Source organism: Equus asinus, chromosome 14 (assembly GCF_041296235.1).
Source record: "Equus asinus isolate D_3611 breed Donkey chromosome 14, EquAss-T2T_v2, whole genome shotgun sequence".
Classification (NCBI taxonomy): domain Eukaryota; kingdom Metazoa; phylum Chordata; class Mammalia; order Perissodactyla; family Equidae; genus Equus; species Equus asinus.
This window is the reverse complement of record NC_091803.1, coordinates 31,101,586-31,123,000: the sequence shown is the minus strand read 5'-3', so window position 1 is coordinate 31,123,000 and position 21,415 is coordinate 31,101,586. Positions and strand designations below refer to the sequence as shown.

The 21,415-nt window shown below is 45.6% G+C and overlaps 1 protein-coding gene across 1 annotated transcript in view; it reads right to left on the bottom strand.

Annotated features, from left to right (window-relative positions):
* Positions 1–19,533, bottom strand: part of LOC123276971 (protein disulfide-isomerase-like protein of the testis) — a 28,373-nt gene extending 8,840 nt beyond the window's left edge. Inside the window, exons 1-6 of the mRNA XM_044747488.2 lie at positions 19,332–19,533; positions 12,298–12,504; positions 5,813–5,946; positions 4,791–4,928; positions 1,748–1,858; positions 1,542–1,667 (exon numbers count right to left, since the gene is read on the bottom strand). Coding sequence (XP_044603423.2) covers positions 1,542–1,667; positions 1,748–1,858; positions 4,791–4,928; positions 5,813–5,946; positions 12,298–12,504; positions 19,332–19,533 — 918 coding nt within the window. The remainder of the gene's footprint in view (positions 1–1,541; positions 1,668–1,747; positions 1,859–4,790; positions 4,929–5,812; positions 5,947–12,297; positions 12,505–19,331) is intronic.
* Between the last annotated feature and the right edge of the window lie 1,882 nt (positions 19,534–21,415).

Below are 21,415 nucleotides of genomic sequence, written 5' to 3'. Positions count from 1 at the left end.
GTATAGGAAGCTGGAGAGTGACATGATAATTTTTAAAAGATTATTCTGGTTGCAGAGAAGAAACAAGAGTGGAAGCAGGGAGACCAGTTAGAGGCCGCAGAGAGTGACATCAGACACTCTCAGGTCATTCACTGATCAAAATATGAAGGAGCCTACTATGTGCCAGACACTCTTCTAGGGGGTAGGGAGACTGTGAAAAACAAAGCAGACCTATGAAAACCATCCTTGTATACTTTCAACAAACACTGCTAGAAGTGAATAAGATAAGATATGGGGGACATGAACTGTTGGAATAATATTCATCCAATGCTTTATCTTTGGGTTTAAAATGGATCCCAAATAATAAATAGCATTTGGGAAGCTTGTTAATGGAGGTAAAGACAATTTAGAACTTCATCTCACAATATATAGCAAAATAAATTCCACCTAGATTAAAGAGTCAAATTAAAATATAATCTAGAAGAAAATGTGGGTGAATATTGACTATTATAACATGGGAGAAATATAGGGAAAGTAATCAGATTGTGATCAATTTAATTACATCAAAAATCTTAAGGTTTAAAATTGAATAAGCCAGGAAATATATTCACTAGAAGTTTTCCTGTAATTGGAGCAACTTTCCTGGAGGACAATGTGGTGGGATATAGCATGAACATTAAATATGTTCATGCCCTAATGTTCATGCCCTAGTGGCTTTACTTTGTGCTTATTTTGGGTTTCCAGGATTTTATTTGTTTCATTTGATTTCCAGAATAATTTTCTTCAAAAGAAAAAATCTTCCATTACTGTGTTTCTTATAAAAACACAGAGAAAAATAAATAGCCCCCATAGTCCAGGTGGTGATAACTACCTAAATTTAGATATAGTGCTTAGGAAAAACAGATTTGTTTCTAATGATGATAATGATAGCAATAAGAAGAAGCACTGTGTATCATACTTTTGCTCATTGCTTTACATATAGCGCTTCCAATTCTGCACAGAAATTCTCTGTTTTACGCATGAAGTGATTGAGACTGAAAAGTTAAGAAACTCACCTAAGACAAAATCACTTGTAAGGGGAGGAGAATTTGAACCCAGGTCTGTGTGATGCTAAAGCCCAGAATCTCAGCAATTCCTTGTCAGATCATCTGTGCTGTGTCACACCTTCAGGCTTTTCACACTCCCTGACCTCAGGCAGGAGGGATCTTTCATGCCCCTCACTTCCAGGCCAAATGCTACCCATACTGCAGTCACCCGCGCTTAGTCCATCAAAAAAGCCAGCTGAACCATCATGTTCCCGTAGTAGACTTATCAAAAAGATGAAAGAAGGAGGAGCATGCATTTGGAAAGAAAGAAAAAGACACTGGACAAGAAGAAGGGAGGGGGCTGGTTTAAATAGTGAATAATACATAGCATCTATATGCAAATCAGGAAATTGGTATGCAAATACAAATCCTTCCTGGGTTAATTTATAATCAGTAGGGCAGGCAAATGGCATCAGAGTCTAGAGGTGTTGGATCCCCATCTAAGAGCCCCAAAGAGCAATGGCACCTTCCACAAACCTTGTTTTGGAATTCCTTCAATGCCAACTTATAATGCTGCATTATCGTACCAAATGACTTGGAGCTTTTGGAGATGAAGAGCAGCATGTGGTTCAGGATGTTCAATTCGTAAATCAGATCCTTATTCTGAAATTACAAGGAAAAGAGGTCATTCTATGCATACAGCTGCCCCAGCTCCCCGTCTCCCAGGGTCTCTGCTCACTGACCTCAATGTTGTATTCAATAACAAAATCTGTGAGGTGCTCTTTTATGACTTGACTGAGGACTTGTTTGTTGGTACTGTCATAAATAAGCTCCTGGCGTTTCGCAATTTTTCCCTTGGACAAAAGAAGAAAAACATTGGAGGGTGGTAGCTTCCATAATGTAGGCACTTAGTAAATATGAATAACACAAATTTCCCCTTGGATAAAAGGAACACACCATGGTGACAAGTATAATCCATAATCTAGGTACTTAATAAATATGGATGACTGGGTAGATTAGCCTGTGGGTAGGATATGGGAATGTGGCAGCCATGAAAATCTCCTATCCACAAAGACAGGGAGTGTGACTGACAGCTGCAGCTGCCTTGCTCTGAAATCCATCAACATATTCATGCTGATGCTGAGCAGTTTCTCACACACTGCTCCTAACAAATAACTGAACGTGTCAGGGATACTATTTCTGAGAGATGCAGGACTTGTCTGATGATGACTTTGACAAACTTTCTAAGAACTTCACTGCAGTCGAAGACTCTTTCACTCAACCTTCTTTCCTTTTGAAGGGTCAGACCTACATCCTGGCCTGATGGCTCTCTGAGTCTCCCTCAGCATCCTCTCTGTTTTCCTTCACGGGCATTTTCTCTAATAAATCTTTGTATGTCTGATCCTATTTGGTGACTGCTTCTTGGAAAGACCTGAGGACTAACACAGGGAATGATATAATTCTCTGTAGCCCAGGATCAAAGTTTTGGGGGAAGGAGAAAGAAGCAGCTATCTGCTAATTTCCCTCTACTCTATCTCCTTCTCTTCATCTCCACCAATCCCATCCTGTAGTCCAAACCTCTTCCAGGACTCCCGCAAAAGTCTCCTGATGGTCTTCCAACTTCTCCCCTTATTTCTCTCCAATGCATCCCCCACACTTCAGCCAGATTGATGATATTAGAACGCAAATCTGATCATGTCATTCTCTTGCTTAAACACTTCATAGCCCCCATTGTCCTCTGGATAAAGTCCAAATTTTTCTGGTCATAACAATAGTCTAATAATACTAATTAGACTTATTGAGAGCTCATATTGTACCAGCCACTGTTCTAAACGTGTTATATGCATAAACTCATTTAATCTTCATGACATTTCCTTGAGCTATATATTATTATTTCTCTCATTTTAGTTGAGGAAATTGAGGCACAGAGAAGTGAAGTGACTTGCCCAAGTTTGCTAAGCTCATAAGAGATGGAGCCAAGATTCCAACCCAGACAGTCTGATCTAATGCTCATGCTTTTAACCATTAAGATAGACCAAGTCTCCCCTCAAATGCCTGATCTGAGTTTGCTGTTTGTCTTTTGATTTTGTGATGGGGTTTATTCTGCAGAACTTTTAAATTTTTATGTGGCCCAAATTTATCAGTATTACTTTCGATAGTTTCTAGGGTTTCTGTCATGCCTTGCAAAGGGGCTTTCCCATTCCAAGTTTAGAAAGCAAACTCTCCCATGGCATCTTCTAGTTTTTACATGGTCTCAGTGTTATATTTTTAAATCAGAGATCAATCTGGAATTTAATTCGATGGAAAGAGTGATATATGGATTTAGCTTTAGGTTTTTTTTTTTCCAAATGGCTACCCAGTTCTCTTAACACCAGTCATTGAATAACACAGATTTTTCCTGCTGATCTAAAATATCATCTTTATCATATACTAAATTTCCAAATGTATTTGGAACTATTTCTGGATTCCATGTTGTCCCGTTCAAAAACACAAATCACGTTGTTCTCCAACTTAAAACCTTTCAATAATTTCCATGGGCCCAAGTAAAAATGAAGTGGCTCACAGTCTTCTCTGAATGTCAAGCAGATCTGGCTGTCACTCCACCTACCTCCTATATGGCCTTGGGCAAGCAACCTAACCTCTTTTAACCCACGTCTCTCAGTAACGTGGTTATTGTAAGGATTTGGCTTTGTGTGGGAGGGAGGAAGGCATGTTTCGGGAACCAGACTACAGTATCTAGACTAACACTCTTCAATAGAACTTTCTGTGATGATAGAAATGCTCTGTAAATCTATGCTATCCAATATAGTAGCCTTTATCCACATGTAGCTAGTTTGATCAAGGAATTAAAATTTTAATTTAATAAATCTTGATGTAAATGGTCACATGTAACTAGCAGCTGCCATATCGGACAGCTCAGATCTAGAATCCAGAGAGGGAGAGGAGGAAGGTGTGTAATAGAGGCTAGACTGTGGAAGGCCTTGTGGGCCTCTTTAGGGACTTGAGTCTTTATCCTAAGAGTAACAGGAAACCATTAAAGATTTTCAGTGGGAAGGAGGAAAGTGACCATCAGATTTGAATTTTAGAAAGTTTACACTTCAGAGGACAAGAGAGAATGTGGCATGTTGCATTAGGGTGGATGCTGCATTAGTTTGTGGGAGATGATGGTCCCTTGACCTAGGATGGTAGCAGTAGAGAGAAACGGATAGATTTAAGGGGTATTTTGTATTTAAAATGAGCAGGATTGGGGTGGTGGATTGGTTATGAGGGGTAGAGAAGAGGGAGGTGTTAGAATGATGCCTGGGTGTTCTGGCTTTGCTCAGATGGGAGATAGGAGAGATGGTGGCACCATTCATTGAGAGAGAAATGCTGGAAACAGATTTGGAGGAGAGATTATGACTTTAGGCTTGGCCATCTTGAGACATCTGATGATAGATATAAAAGTCTGGAGATTAGAGAATTCTGGCTGGAGATAGAGATTTGTAAGTCATGGGTGTATGGATGGTAATTGCTGATACAGGGTGTGAAGGGGGTGCATGGAGCAGAGTAATACACAGGGCAGAGGATTAAGCCTTAATGAATTATATTTACTGGTTAAGGAAAGGAGGAGGAGCTTACAATGGAGAATGGTTGGAAAGGCCAGAGAAACAGTGGGAGAGTGATTTTGCAGAAGGCACTTAGCTCACAGGTGGAAGAAACAGAATTGGTACCCAAGCCCTTCCATACATGCGTAGTCCACTGTTTTGAACTAGAGACCGCTCACCAGCAGTAAGGTCAAAGTCCTACCTTTTTGAACACCAGAACACTGTCCAGGGTGACGTGGAAACGCCCAATGGCATTGCTAATTGATGTCACTCCAAATGTCAGCTCTGGGAAGTCTTTGATCACATCGTAGAACAACTCCGCTACTTCTTCCTCTAAATCCTGTTTGGGAAGGATGTTTGGTGAGGCTTCGGTAGGAAGCAGAATGCCTGGCTTTTTTAAGGGCAAGGCAGAAATGGTGACCAATTCATCTCCCCTCCTTTCCAAGTTCTGGTATTTTGCTGGGTCACCTAAATCCTCTTCTCTGGCTATGACTGAGGCCAAAATAGGCAAATTCACAGAGAAGAATGGAGAGAATTGATAAACTTGACCTTTTCTGAATAGAACAGTGTTGGATGTTCTAACATGGGTTGAGATTTTTAAATGTTTATCCTGTTACTGCTTTCAGAAGAAGCAATTGATTTGACCACAGGTGGTACCAAATACAAACTTGGTATCAAGATATGGCTGTAGTTCCAGCCTTCATTCTTTAGCCTGAAAGAAAATTGGGACTGAAAAACGCTGTCAAAAAGTGGGATGGGAGAGAAAGAGGCACATACTCTCCCCATGTATAAATATAACGCCAAAGTTCTAACTTCTACTGAGAGAAGCGGTGAAGTCATCAGATTATGGAAAATGAATTAAGACGTGTAAGAAACTCATTCTCCAAAAGGAAAAACAATTTGCAAATTATTTATTATTCAGTCATGTTCTAAATGAACCCCAAAAGTTCCGTTACACTATCAAAACCAATTCAATGAATATGTCAGTCTCCTCTCCTCTCTCTCCATTCCTCTCCACTTTCTAGTTAGCTTCTCCTACCACTTCAGCTTCCATTTTTTCTTTATTCATTTTAACTGTGCAGTTCCTCCAGAAAACCAGCTCAGTGGGAAAGGAAGAATGGGCCTGCAATTAACTCAAATAGACCTCTCCTCCCACCACCCCCATCCCAGACAGAGGGCTCTTCACCAGTCAAAAAGGCACCTCCCACCTCTTGAACCCAGTACCTGGAAGAAGCCAATGATGACCAAGGGCCTGGATTTCACAAATTCTACCACCTGCTGGGTATCAGTGAACAAAAATGCTTTCTGGCTAATTTGTCTTCTCAACCAAACAACCAAGGCAGTAGATTCAACCACTCCTGGAGAGAGATACAGTTAAACGGATCCCAAGGAAGTTTCCTCTTGAACTGGAGCAAGGCCTGTCTTCCCCAGGTTTAATGAGTAGAAGCATCTTGTCTTGGGCTCCCACCCCTGGAAGGCCAAGTTCAGTTCTTCAACTCTCCCCTCCCCCACGCTCAAGTTCCATGGCATGAACATTAACAGCAGCAGCCAAACTGTATTGAGTGCTTATCAAGGACCAGGCACGGTGCTGAGAGTTTTGCATGTATCCCATCCCCAGAGCAACTCCACAGGATAGATATTCTTACTCTCCTCATTTTGAAGGTGAGGCTATTGAGGCTCAACTTGCCAGTGGCCACCCCTCCAGCAAACCTGGGAATCAAACCCAGGAGGAAGCATGCCCAGCCTTCTTTTTTTATATACTCTCCAATGTGACAGGAAGATGGATGTATTTTTAAAATATATAAGTAAATAGAATGTAAATTAAAAGACTAGCTAGCTCTGTGACCTTGGGAAAAAAATTCTGTTATCTCCCTGTGCCTCCAATTTCTCAGCTGAGCCACAAATGTCTGCTAAGGCCATAGATTTCAACTTCCATTTCTCAGCTATCATGTGGGAGGTGCCAAGCACACGAAAGTCTTAGCTTCTGAAATTGGGGCACATATAGCATATCTGGGGAGACATAATGGTGGGCCAGAATGTGCACAAGACTACAGATGGACTGTGTTTGCCAGGATCCTCAATTTCACATGATGGCAGGTAATGTAAAATATTATTTTATATTAAAGCCCGCTGTAGAATAAAATGGAACATTTGAAATGAGTTTATGAGATAAAGCAATGTGTGTTGTGAGGAGATTTGGACCACACGTGCAGGCCTTTACTCCTGCACTCAGTCATTCATTCCTTCACTCGTTCGTTCATTTGACAAATGTGCATTGAGGGCCTATTATGTTATCAAGAGCTGTGCCACTGTTTTGCAGCTCTCATTCTGTTAAGTAGGCAACTCATCAAATAATTACACCAACAAGTGTATAAGTACGCCTAAAGAAAGTAGTCAAAAGCAAAGTTCTTTGAGCCTGTAGCAAAGATACATGACCTAGACTGTGAAGTCAAAGAGGGCTTCCTGGAGGAAGTCACTTATGAGTTGAAAACTGGAGGATGCGTAGGAGTTAATCAGGAGGCAATAAGGAGAGGGGAAGGCTGCCAGGCAGAGCAAACAGCTTGTGCAAAGGCCCTGGAGCAGGACAAATTTCTGCATGGGGCTTGGTGAATGCACACTGAGTTGGTAAATCAGCTGGGAAGGACTCTATTTTCAATGTCTTTGCTTACACCTCCTAAGAACATTAGGCCATTTTTAAAACTTATAATGAAGTACATTTACATACAGAAAGGTGCACAAATTATAATGTATAGTTTGATGAATTTTCACAAAATGAACACATCAGAGTGTTGACGTGTTCAAAATGAACATTACCGCCCTGATCAAGAAACGGAACATTATCAGTCCCCCAGAAGTCCCAGCCGGGCCTCCTCCCAGCCCAGCCCACCTCACCTAGGGGTAACCAATATCCTGACCTCTAATGGCATGCATTAGTCAGCCCGCTCTTGCACTTCATGTAAATGGGATCCTACAGTGTGTGTTTTGGGGTCTGGCTTTGTTACGTTTGTGAGCGTCATCCATGTTGTTGCGTGTCCTCGTAGATTCTTTCCCAATGCTGTGTAGTATTCCATTGTCTGAATATTCCACAATTTATTTATCCATTCTCTGTTGATGGGCATATGGATTGTTTCCAGTTTGGGGTTATTAAGAATTAATTCTTGGGGCCAGCCCGGTGGCGCAGTGGTTAAGTGCGCATGTTCCGCTTCTGTCGGCCAGGGGTTGCCAGTTCGGATCCTGGGTGCAGACAGGGCACCGCTTGGCACGCCATGCTGTGGTAGGCGTCCCACAGAAAACAAAAAAGTAGAGGAAGATGGGCATAGATGTTAGCTCAGGGCCAGCCTTCCTCAGCAAAAAGAGGAGGATTGGCAGCAGTTAGCTCAGGGCTAATCTTCCTCAAAAAAAAAAAAAAAAGAATTAATTCTCATGCATGTCTCTGGGGGCACATTGTACCCACTTCTGTTGAGCACATGCCCAGGAGTGGAATTTCTGGTCATAGGAGATGCTGTATTAAGCTTTGGTAGATACAGATTAGTCCATTGTAAAAGCCACAGTGAGTCAGGCCTAAGGAAGTTCATTGAAGGAGGATGTGATGGCCTCAAGGGACACAGAGGGCTGGCGAGGCTTCATGCCACCCTCAGACCATGCCACTCCGCCCCACTGCAGTCACCCCCTCCAAGTGGACTCCAGCCACCAGGTTGAGTTTCTATTTTCACGGTGTTCTGAGCCAACTTTCAGGAAGAAACAGGCACAGATCATCAAAACAAACGTTCTCTTATAGGCTCTTGTCTGAAAAAATTATGTTGTAAGTGCCCTGAAAATAATTTGTTTAACAATTCTGAAATATCAAAAAAGGTGAACAAAACCCCTCCAAACAGGTTAGAATTTCAGGTCATCAAAATCATTGCTCTGTTCTCACTTCACACCGCTCTCTCCCTCTGTCTGAGCTCCCGCCACACCCTTACCCTCCAGCACACCAGGCTCTGGCATCCACCAGTCCCTCCGCCTGGGCTGCCCTTTCCTCAGCTCTCAAGGGCATCTCCTCCTGCTTATTCAGTTCTCAATTGGTCTTAACACCCTTCTTGTCATTCTCTATTTTATGACCTTTTGTATTTTCTTCATTGAGTCTGTCTCTTTCTGAAATTATGATTTTTGGCTAACTTGCTCAGTAGCTCCTGTAATGTCTGGCCCATACTTGGTGCCCAAGAAATAATTATTGGATGAATGGATGGGTTGAATGAATCATTAGATAAGCCAGCTTGAAGGAACTTGATCTTGGACTCTCTTCTCTGGAATGCATGAGTTCTGTTTGCCCTGCTGGACCCCATGGGACTGAGGTAGCTCTCAACTTGGCATATGGTTTGTCCCTGAGCGCCTGCAAATTGAGAACTGCCCCTGTTGGGCAGGTGCCTCTCCTGGCACTTGGCTCTGAGCCAGAGGACACGGTGACAACCAAAGTGTGAACACTATGTCCATGATTAACTGGGGCTGTCGCTCTGCTGCATATTTCCAGGCACAAGCTGTGAATGCGTCATTAGCTGAGGACCTGGAGGCCACCTGATTCTCCCTCCCACCAGGGAGATGGCCAAGGCCAAGCTCCCACCATCAATCCACGGAGGTTAGAGGACGGGGACTGGGGCTTTGACCCAGCAAGGACTAAACTCCACCTGCCTCCTAGGGAAGTTTTCATAAAAGTCACAGTGCAGGAAACCAGTAAAGCACTGTCGTCCCTCTCAGCTCAGGGAAGCCCTGTCAAGTCCGCCAAACTGGCACTGTTCATCCTGCTTAGAAAATGAGAAATTGGAAGGCTGGCTCAAGTTCTCACAGCTAGTGCTTGTGCTGAATTCCAGGCCCTGGCTCCTCCCAGCATCCCGCTGTCTCTTTCCCTGGTGGGTGGTAACACTGAGGAAGAAGGGGGATGGGCAAGCCCAGCAGAAATATGGGCTGGCTTCTTACCCCATGCCTGCCTGCAGTGGGTCCCTGCAATTCCATCCCATTCCAACTCAAAAACCATTCCTTAAGAACCTAAGCGTTCCAGGCACTGGACCAGGGTCAGGAAACTAATAGTTGATGATAATAATAACCATATCTGCCATTTCCTTAGAGTGCAGCACAATGTAGAACAGGGGTCAGTCAAGTGCAGCTCATGGGCTAAATGTGGCCTGTCAAGTGATTGTATAATAAAGTTTTATTGGAACACAGCCACGCCCATTTGCCTCCGTGTGGCTGCTTTCACACCGCATCAGCAGAGTTAAGTAGTTGCGACAGAGGTTGTCTGGTCCATAACCCTTAAAATATTACCTGGTCCTTTACAGAAAAGATTTATGGATCCCACTGCTTATTAGCTGGGGAGACTTAGGAAGTTTTTCCACTCCTCCATGCCTCAGTTTCTCCAGCTGTAAAAGCACCTCCTACAGTGGGTTGTTGTGACATGTGAGAAGGGACTAGAACAGTGCCTGGAATACAGTAAATGCTTCTGATATGTGTCGGAAATACATATGCTTGTGCTTTGCAAACTTATTTCATCTTCCCAGTAACCCTAGGAGGTAGATGGCTTTCACCATCCTCACGTTACAGATGAGGACATCGAAATTTGACAAGAAGAAGTGGTTGTTCCTCTTGGAACAGTGGTACGCAGTGTACAAGTGGTACTTAGTAAGGATTTGAAGCCAGGGAGCATCTGCCAGTTCTGGCAGGCTCTTTGGAGGACCCAGGAAAGGAAGTGAGATCCTTGCCCTTGTTGTGCTCTCCGGCAGGTAGACGATGAGGAACAGATGCAATTCTGTGAGGTGAGGTCGTTGATGGAGGAAGCTCAGGTGCTGTGGGACCAAGAAGAGGGGCAGGCACTCCAACCCGGGAAGTCAGAGAGGCTTCTTGGAGGGGGTGATACTGAAGCTCCCTCCATGGCAGAGGAGGTTCCAGGCACTGATTCATACCACAAACGGGGCTCAGACAGTCTGGAAGTTGCCACATTGTCACCTGTTGCCTCTAACTCTCACCTGGCCTTCAGGAGGTGAGGGCATCGCAGAACCTGAGCCACTTCATGAGCAGATGTGGACTCTACTAAAGTGACCTGGGGCTTCTCGTTTCTTCTCAGCCCTCCTCAAAGCCAACACTCACTAAGGGCTCCTTGCTTGGGCTCAGGGGGTCACCATCCTTGACAGTGGTCACTCAGTATCCGTAGGAAGCAGCAGTCTCTGTCCTTTCTCTCACTGCTCCTGCCCTCTCTCCCATCTCTTCTCTTACCCCCTGCACATGCCACCCTCACACAAGCCTACTGGGAGCCACAGCACTGCCTGGCCCTTTATGTCACCTGCCCTGAGGTTGGCCCTTTTGCAGCACTGTCCTCTGCAAATCTGGCCTGTGTGTCTCATGCCCCTTTGTGTCCATCCCGAGAACTGCAAGGCATGGAGCAGCCCATGCAGGAGATGGCTCTCCCCACCCCCACCCCTTTGGTTCCTGCAGTAACACTCAAACAGGCTTCTTACAAGCCTGCTAAATACCAGAGCTGCAAAAGGCAATCTCAGTTTCCTGAGATTCAGTCATTCAATACGTATATAATGGGAACATCCTAGTCATGAGCCATGTGATGACATTTCGGTCAACAATGGACCACATACACAATGGTGGCCCCATAAGATTAGTACCATACAGCCTAGGTGTGTAGTAGGCTATACTGTCTAGGTTTGTGTAAGTGCCCTCGATGATGTTCGCACAACTAATGGTGCATTTCTCAGAGCACATCCCTATTATTAAGTGACACATGACTGTACTAGCATAGTAGGGACTGTGCTGGGCACTTCTGTGTTCATCAGCTTTGTTCCATCCATCCATTCATTATACATACATTTATGCATTTATGTATTTAACATTTAAAAAGTTAGGATGTACCATGTGCCACACTGAGGCACATAATCCTTCAAGCATCCTCAGCATCAAGACCGGCTTGACACATGGTAGGTTCTCAATAAAAGTGTGTTAAATAAGTGATTGAATGAGTTAATGAATGAAATGGATGATGACAGAAGCTAAAGTGTTTGGTAGTCACCCTGCCCCAAACCCATCTTGTTCCATCATCTCCCAGTCTCCCTTTAGGTTTGCCAGTGTTTCCTTGGCCTAGGACCCTGTCAAAACCATTCTAAAGTAGATCAGGGCGGGGTCTTGGAGCTGGAGGTAGGGACTTACTTTCTGGTCTCTGGTAGTTTGTAAGCCATGCACCTCACTCTCCCACCTCTAGGGCCCACCAGCTGAGATGCAAGCTGTGGTGAAGGCAGCTACATGTTCACTAAAATCTATTTTCTTTTCCTTATGGACACAGAGCAGCATCATATTTCGCAGTTTTCAGTCGGGTGGGACCATGTAACAGAATTTTGGTCAATGGAATGAGAACTGAAGTAATGTTTGCCACTTCCAGGCCTGGGCCATGAACACCACCAGTGGTGATACCCTGTCTCCTTGTCCCCACTACTGGCTGGATAAAGAGGAAACAGCAGGGGTCTCAGAGGCTGTAGGGGAGGGCAGAGCCACAAGCTGGAAGGAGCCTGGGTCCATGAAAGACTGTGTGGAGCAGAGCCCTCACCTCCACCCTCTGGCTGCCATCTGGGCTTTGTGTGGCAAGAAATAAGTGTGTAATTGTGTTAAGCCCCTGAAATGCTGGTGTTTATGTGTTTCCTTGGCTAGCATTACCTTGACTGATGCCCGCGTACCATTACCTTTGCAGCTGATGGGCTCTGATCTGTTCCCCTCAAAAAACAGCTTCAAATCTGGGGTTGTCTTAATGTCAAACTCCTTCTGAAGTTCTTTCTCGATGGTGATGTCCACTTTGCCAAAGCCAACCCCGTTCTTGCCTTTGCCCATGATCTCCACAGCTTTGCCCAGCTCCTCAGCCATGTTCCTGGATTGCTTCGAGGATGGGTTGTCTGAAAGAGCCAGTGTGAAGACAGAACTCGCTAGAGCCTCACCCCCTCCCCCTCTCCCAAGGAGGAGGCTTTGTTTGGTCTGCTTAGCTCCTGGGCCTTTCACGTGCTCTGCTGCTAATGGGTAAATTTTCAGAAGAGTGACAGGATGTGAGACACGAGATTCATGGAATTGGCCAATTTGGAAGACACACATCAGGGTTCTTTGGGTTCAGCAACACTGGGCAACTTTGGGCAACTCGCTCAATCTCTCTAAGCTCCACGTTCATCACAGGTAAAATGGGGAAAATAATAGTGGCTATTTCATGGAGTTGTCAGAGTCGAATGAGATGTATTTAACAACGAGTGATACAGTGCTTATGATTTTCTAAGAGCTTTGCGTGGATTAAGTCACTTAGTCCTCCCAGTCCTCCTATGGGGTGGGTGGTGGTGTTATTATCTCAACTTCCTAGATGAGGAAACTGATGCACAATGAAATGACCTGCTCACCTGAGGCCATGTGGCAGTGAGGGGTATAGCCAGGATCCAGACCTGCTCAGCTCTCTAACCTCACTGGGTCTGTAAAACCCTTAGCATAATGCCTGGCATGTAGTAAATACACAATGCATTATTATTACTACAGACATTATTATTGTGAAATTTCCATGGTAAGAAATTATATGGAAGAGAGAGAGTTTGGGGGGGGGGGGGAGGTTGGGCGAGAGAGAACAAGAGAGCATGGGTGCCATCAGGTGGAGAGTTCTGGAGCTAACAGGCCAAATTGGGCCCTGCCAGTTGCCCTGTAGCTGCATATAATGTCAGGTGACTCTCAAGTAGAGAAGGCCATGTGTGGGAAGGGTTGAAGTCGGGGGGAGGTTATGATGCCCCTTACCCTCTCTGAGTCCATCCCCTTGGGGAGAGCATTGAAGAGACCTTGACATTCTCGATTAAGATTCCTTCACCCCTTACATTGCTGAGCCAAGTGGGGTGGGGGTAAGAAGGGGGAGCCCTTTTCTGGAAACAGCCTCAGGGAGCTGGCTCTTGATCCTGGCAGCGGGAGAGGCCTTCCTGGTCTAAATGGGAGGGGACCAAATGGCTCTCAAGTTTGCCTGCCTTCGCCGGATAACACTGTGAGTCTGCAGGTCCCTCTGCTGGCCCCGGATGTCTGCCACACGTGGGCCAAGCCAGGACGAGGGCTCACTGATTCCCTTTCAAGCCAGAACACTTTATCTTTTTCAAGCCCCCTTGTCCATCTGGAGCACTTGGAGAAAGTACAGAATACCACCACTGCCATGGACAAGTTCCAAGTCCAACAGAGAGGTCTTTTGTAAAGGAAAACCAGAAAGCTGGCCCCAGCAGGCACACGCCCCATTGCCAGTCAGCATACCTGCTCCTGTGACGGAATCCGAAAGTGAAGGATCATTTTCGTTAAACCCTTGATCAATGGACAGGAAGAGGGACTTTTCACAGATCGATGCCTCTCCACTGCCTGCTCTGTCACCCTCATTGCCTTCGATAGCCACCATCCATCACTCCAGCAGGTGCTGTCCTATGGCTGGCCACCAGCTCTGGCCCTCGGGGCTCTCCCTGGCTTCCTTGTGGATTCAGTCATGCCCCGCTCAGGGTTGCTGATCGACAAAGCATCCAAATCTGAGTTTCTAAGGGAAGAACCTCAGAGCAAGACAAACACTTGGAGTGATTGTCCAAATGGTGGGGCTTTCAGAGGTGCCACACCTAACCCTGAGCTCCTGGGTGTCCGCAATGGAAGTGAGAGAAAGGTGTGACAGCTGGAATGCTGGGACCTGAGAGCTAAATGGATGGGACCTAACACTAATAGTAATGAGGATTCATTCGTTCATTCATTCCTTCAACAAATCTTTTTTAGGATCCACCATGCGCCAAGCACTATGCTAGGTGCTGGGGATTTAACAATGAACAGATCGATAAAAATCCTGTTCTCACTGGAGAAGGCAGAAAGTATACAAAATAAGGAAGTAGAATCTATGCCACGTTAGATGCTAAGTGACGATGCTCTAGATGCTCTAGAGAAAGAAGCAGCAGAGCTGCAGGTTGGGAGTGTCAGGGGAACTGTGAGAGCAGGCAGGGAGGCCAAAGGAGGCCTCACTGGGAAGGAACGTTTTAACAAAGACTGAAGGAGGTGAGGGAGCAAGCTATGCAGAAATCTGGAGGGAGAACGTTTCAGGCAGAGGAACTGTAAGTGCAAAGGCCCTGAGGTGGGAGTGTGGGGGACATGTTTGAGACATGACAAAAAGTCCTCTGGGCCTGGAGCAGAGTGAGCTGGGGTGGGGGTCTATAGTATAAGCCCTGATAGTTGGGGATTTTTCTCTTGTTTATAATGCAAGTGTCTGACTTAAGCTTTGATTGCCAAGGCATTCATTTCAAAGAGGCATCCACTGCAAGAGGACTATCTGGAATAAACACATTGCCTGCCACACACTAGGTAAAGAACCAGGCTGCCTGCCCCACTGAGTGAGGCCCCTTGATTCGGAGATCTTGGTTGATTTCAATAATTGATCATTTGGGCCACTTTTTTTTCTCTCTCTCTCTCTCTTTCCTGTGCTTTAAATTCCTGCTCTTATGTTTTAAAGTCACCAATAAAGAGTGAGCCCAAAAACCCAAGGCCCCCACCCTCGACCCTAGTAAAAGCAGAACCCCAGGCCCACGCACTCTCTCTCTCTCTCTACTTGTGACCTCACTGTTTGGCCTCAGATGTGCTGTGTAATTTCCGGGTCTTATAAGTAACAAACTTCTATTTTTTCAAACTTTCCTGATGGTTATTGGTCTTGCAATCATAATCAGAACCACAAGAGACAGTCTAACCGCAACATTGGTTACTGATGGGCTGGGACCAGCACACAAAAGGGTCAAATGACGTAGGGCCTTGCAGGCCACTGAGTGGACTTTCCTCTGAGGGCTGTGGAAAGGGACTGGAGTGTTTGGAACAGAGGTAGATGCGATTTGACTTACTCTTTAACTGGATTGTTCTGAATGTTATATGGAGATTAGACTGAAGGAGAAAAAGAGTGGATCTAGGTAGACCAGTTGGAGGCCACGGTGATAATCGAGGTGAGAGACAGTAATGGCCTGAATCAGGGTAGTGGCAGTGGAGGGGGTGAGAAGTGGTCAGAGTCTTGATTGACTTGATTGACATTGAACATTCAATGAATGATTGAATGTTCCAGTTATCAGGGCAGTTTTGTAAGAGGGATTGAGCACCAATTTTGGTGTCAAACTTGGTCTAAAATCCAAGCCTCATCACTTATCAGTTATGTGACTTTGGGCAAATTATCCAACCTTTCTGAAACTTATTTGCTCTGATGTAAGATGGAAGCAATGAGACCAAGCACAGTGCCTGGAATGCAGGTCTCAGTAAATGGCAAAGTCATTATCATCACCGTTGTTGTCATTATCATCATCATCACCATAAGTATCTTCATCACCATCCTCATCCACATAACTATCTTCATCATCATCACTCTCATTGTCTCACCTGCTCCCAGAGCAGAGTCTTGCTGCCTCTGCTTTAGGGACAATTACTAAATGATCCTAGACATTGCTCCTGATAAATCTCATTTTGGCTTCTCCCCACTAAATGTATTCTTCCTTATTCTCCTTGTCTCATTCATGGAGAACATTATGGACCAAAAGAAAGCTCATTTCATTCACTCATTCATTCGTTCAGCTTCTCTCCAGGCCTGCCATTCTCTAAGCACAGGACCAGATGTTAGCAATCAGGAGATGAATAAGATTTGGCCCCTGTGCCCCATGGAGCTCACAAGTTTAACAGCAGTTTCAATGCAGTGTGGCAAATGCTATGAAAGGAAGGGTGCAGAGGGCTGTGTGAGCACGTGGGAGGACCTCCTAGCCCAACTAGGTGGGAGTGAGGGTGAACACAGACTCCTGACAAGGTGACTCCATGAACTTAAGCCTCACAATCCAGGTGAAGAAGTTCAGGAAGGACACCATGGGCAGAGGGAACTGTAAGTGTAAAGGCCCTGAGGCCCGAGTCAATGTGCCCTATCTGGTAACCACAAATCACTGAGGGTCTAGACCATAGAGTTCAAGTGGAGTGAAGAGGTAGGCCTAGGTTAGCTCCAGCAGAGGATGTTGTAGCCACATTAAGGAGTTTGGGGTCTTAGAGAATCTTTCAGGGTTTTTAATTAGGGAGTGACCCAATCAGATTTGCATTTTAGAAAAAAATATCTCTGGGAATACTGTAGAGACAGTGCTGGAGGGGAAGGGAGACCATCTAGAAAGATGCTGCAGTGGATCAGATGGGGAATGATGAGGCCAGAACTAAGGCAGTGGCTGGGGGAAGGGGGAAAATTGGTGATTGCAGAGGGCTTTAGGAGGCGGTATCAGCAGGACTTGGTGGCTGATTAGAGGTGCGAACAGAGAGGAGTCAAGAGTGACCTTGAGACTTCTGACTTTGACATTGGGTGGATAGTGGTGCTGTCGGTAAGGCAGGACGTAAAAAGAAGCAGGTTGTTGAGAGTGAATCAAAGACGCTGAGGTCTATTTTTGACACATGTGGCCTTTGAGACAAGTGAGGGACATCCAAGAGGCAAGGTTCTGCTGACCATTGGCTCTTGAGCCTGGAATCCTCAGAGAGATAAGAAACTGGGCAGCAGCTAAGGATCTGAGAGTTACCCGGGCAGTATTTCCCTCAGGACAAGATTTGAAAAATCCTTTCTGTAAAGAGCCAATCTTTCCCTGGAAAAAAGCTATTGTAATGCTTTCCCCAAGTAATTACCTTTTCCACAGGTCACTCTAGAAGGCCTGCCAGTTTTTGAGAATTCATTTTGATTTAAACTGTGTATTGGAAGGAATCAAATATTCAAAGGTAATGAGTTTGAGTGTCTCTTCTAGATAACAAAAACGCTGCTGGTGTTCACTGCTTTGAAATACCCTCTGGTTGGAATGCTTTAAGTTCAAAGAATTCAAATGGGTGGTTATCAAATGCAATTAAAGAATGTAAAATTGAGAGGCTCCCTGTGCATCCCCAGGTTCAATCAGCATCAATCCCTAAGTTATAAGACAACAGAGCCACGAACTTGCCCTTCTGCCCTGATTAAAACAGAGTAATCATTGGACAGTCTCGCATTCTCATGCAGACGGGGCAGGTTCCCAGTCTTGTCCACCTGCTGTGCCATTTTTGGAAGGCTAAATGTGTGTGGAGACGTGGGTTGTGTTGTGCAAAGTGCGTGGCTCTAAATCCTTCAACACCCCCATTGGGCCCAGGATTCAGAGATTAGGGCTGCGGCAAAAACGAGCAGCTGGCTTAGATGTCTGACCTGTGCACATCCTTAGCTTACAATTCCACCGCAGGCGGAGGAGGGCTGCAGGGTTCTCACTTCTTCCCTGAGAAGAGAGCCATGAAGCAGATGCTCAGGTGGTGGCCCGAGTCCTGGTGTGGATGGGGGCTGTGGGGAACCGGCTGGAGGAGTCGTTCAGCAAAGCAGACTGCTTGCCCTGCTCACAGACTCTCGTAAAGAAAATGGCCCAAACTGGATCATTCCTGCAAGATCTTGCTCCATGGGCTTGAAGTAAAACTGAGCACATCCCCTGGCACTTAGGTCAAAGGAAACCATGAACAGCCTGGGCTAGACAGAGGTCAGAGGCTTGCAACCATTTTGATGGAACTTTATGCAGTAGGCACGCTCCATGTTGGATGGAGGCAAAAATGAGCTGATCAGATTTTCCCTTCTGGGAGCTGTCAAGGTTAAGGGCACAAAGAGAATGTTTTTGTTCTCTCTTGGTATGAAGTGGCTGCGCAAGCCCGCTGAGGAGGCAGTGAGACCCAGGGCAAGTTGATGCTGTCACATCCTCAACTCCCCCATTGAAGTGGCATCGCTCACAGAGAAGGTATCAAATGAGAAGAGACAAGAGTCGAGGAAGGAGTGGGAAGGCCTGAATTTCAGGCAGTGGACACAAACTTGAATGTGCTGGGATGCGGCAGGGGTGTGCTGTGTGGGGGTGGCTGGATAAGGAAACTGACAGCGTGTTTTCTGACCAAGAGGGGACATCATTACTCAGCTCCAGCCAATTATCACGTGGCAGGAATGTGAGCCAATGCTGCCTGGTTTTTTTAAGAACAGATGTACATTCAACTTTAATTGTAACATGTCCCCAAATAGGGACATGAATAGTGCCACCACACTGGGTTGTCGTGAGGATTCAATGACTTCACATTTAATGAGCTCCAAAGGACAGTGCCCCACACACAGTGAGGGCTTGCTGTGTGAGAGCTGTTATGAAAATCCCTCCCACCCTGTGCCAAGGCCAGGTCTGTGCCAACGCCTCAGGAAAAAGAAGCCTGTTCTTGCTGCCAAAGTGTCTGCTGAGGCAAAGAGCATCCGTCCAAAGAATGAAAGTGGGCATGCAAAACTCAGATGATAAAGGTGGTGGTCTAAAAATCTTTTCTCAAGAGCTTGCCCATAGCTGCCATCGTTTATTGCGCTCTATTGTGTTCCAGCAACTTATCATATGGTCTCATTTAATCTTCACAATAACTCAGTGTGGGCGTTATGTTCATGCCCACTTTACAGAGGAGGGAACTGAGGTTCCAAATGGTGAAAGACACCTGAGGGGAAAGCCTGGCTCCTTGCCTTCAGTGGGACAGAGGACCCACACAAATCGAGACTAAATGGCAATGTAGATCTTGCAAATTGCTTGACCTCCCCGGACCTCAGTACTCTCTCTGGAAATAGGGATGATAAGATATTAACCATACGTGTTGAAGCCAGATATGAAACTCCTCTGGCCCCGGGAGCAAGGAGGTAGGTCTCAGCCCACCCCTCACCTCCGCCTAGTGGGTGGGGGACACTCACAGAAAAGCACCATGAGGAAGCGGGTCTGGTTCAGCATGTGGGTCAGGCCGGCAGGTGTGAGCACCAGCAGGTTGCGTTCCACCAGGATGTGCAAGGGCTGGGACGTGTTGATGCTGGCCTCCTTGACATCCACCTCTCGTGAGCCCTGGACAGTGGAGGTACAAGAGGCCACCAGCAGCAGAGACATCCGGAGCCACTCCATGGCTGTCCTGCAGGGGCAGGAGGAAGGACAGGAGTCCTTATCAACATAGGTGGCGGGCCCCCATGTCTTCACTCCCTCCCCATCTCCTTCCCTGGCCAGTCCATGAATGGAGAACAGGGCCTGAGCATGGCCACTGCCTCCCTAGCAGTGCCCACAGCTCAGCAGCGGCGCTGGAGCAGAGGCAAAGTGTTACGTTAACCTCAGGGTCCATGAATACTACACAGGGGTAGTTCAGGTGGCAGGGCCCCACTCAGAGCAGCAGGAAGCTGAGTCACATGCTCACCTCTCGAGGCCACTTTAGTCCCATTCCAGAGTCCTAGGGTGAGCCTCTGGATCTCAGAGACAACTTGTCCAATCCCCCATCACAACCTCTCCTTCATGCTTCTCCAGCTCCTGCTTGAATGCCTCTTTTGATGGGAAGCTCACTACCTCACAGTGTACCCCATTTGATTTTTGAACAGATTTTCCCCTCAAGTACAAATATTTCTTTCAAAAGTCATCACCATAATATACACTTCTGAAAATTCCAAACAATACAATAAAAATGTGTTAAGTAGAAAATAAAAATCTCTCCCCTAATCCTACCACTGAGAAAGCTACTGTTAGTAGTTTGGAATGAATCCTTACAGACAATTACAAATGCCTATATGAATGCAACTTTGAATGTACACATTGAACATAAATGGAATCAGGTATGTGTATCATTCAGTGTTCCAATTTTCTTACCGAATCATGTGAAATATGGCCTAGATTCCTTCCCATAAGAATGCATATCAGATCTATAACATGATTTCCTTCCTCTCTTTTCCTTGGCCTTTATTTATCTATTTGACCAATCTTCACTGTTCGAATGGTCTGGTCAGCAGCTGCCTTCCTGTGAGTTCCACTCTCTCTAATAACATATGTCTTTCCCAGCAAGTTAGAGCATAGAATCAGCTCCTCAGCTCTTGGCATGTTCTCCTCAAGCCTAGAGCCGTTTCCCCATGTAGCATGCAGCCTACATGAGTGTCTCAAATAAGAAGACGGACAGCAGGTGTGCTCTAGGTCCCTCCTTCAGACAGCTTGATAAGGACCTTAGCTTCTTTGCTGACTGCTGCATTTCTAGCACCTGGCATTTTGGTAGGAAAATCAACATGAATGAATGAATGAATGAATACACACTTGATATTTACCTGGGAAATATGTTTGGCAGATTGTGTGAAGATTTTTTTAAAGTAGATCTTCTAATGTAATTTTTTTGGCCTAATATATAGAGAATTGTGACCAATTCTCAGTGCTAAATTTTATAAACACCTGTAGCTAAACATACTTGTCATGCACCAGACACTTCTAGTGCTTTCTGTGTCATCACCTCTCTTATGACAATCCTATGAGGTAGGTGTGGTACTATTATAATCCCCATTTAGTGAGCATAAAATGAGGCATAGAGAGGTTAAGTAATTTGCCCAAGGTCACACAGCTAACAGATGACAGAGTCGGGATTTTAACCCAGGCAATCTAGCTACAAAATCCATGCTCTTAACCGCAATGACGTACCGCCTCTCTAGTGCCCCGCTGCAGAATGGAGGCAGGGAACAATGTTTTGAGACATTAACTGAGGCTCCCATCCTCCCACCCTGGTATCCTTTAACCTCTCTCCACCATTCAACGTGGCATTCTGTCCTGCCTCAGAAGGGGAGGGCTGAGGCTGGCAACAGAGAATAAAATCAGATTTTTGGTTTTTGGTTGCAAAGCAGGCCTTTAAAAGCCATAGCAGGGACAAGGCACTTGTAAGCCAGGGCTCAGATTGCAAGAACTGGGCAAAAGAAAGAAAGATGTTTTTGCTGTAAACTCTGGGTTTGGAAGAGCATGTTGTCAGAAGGAGCGGTTACCTGCCCCAAAG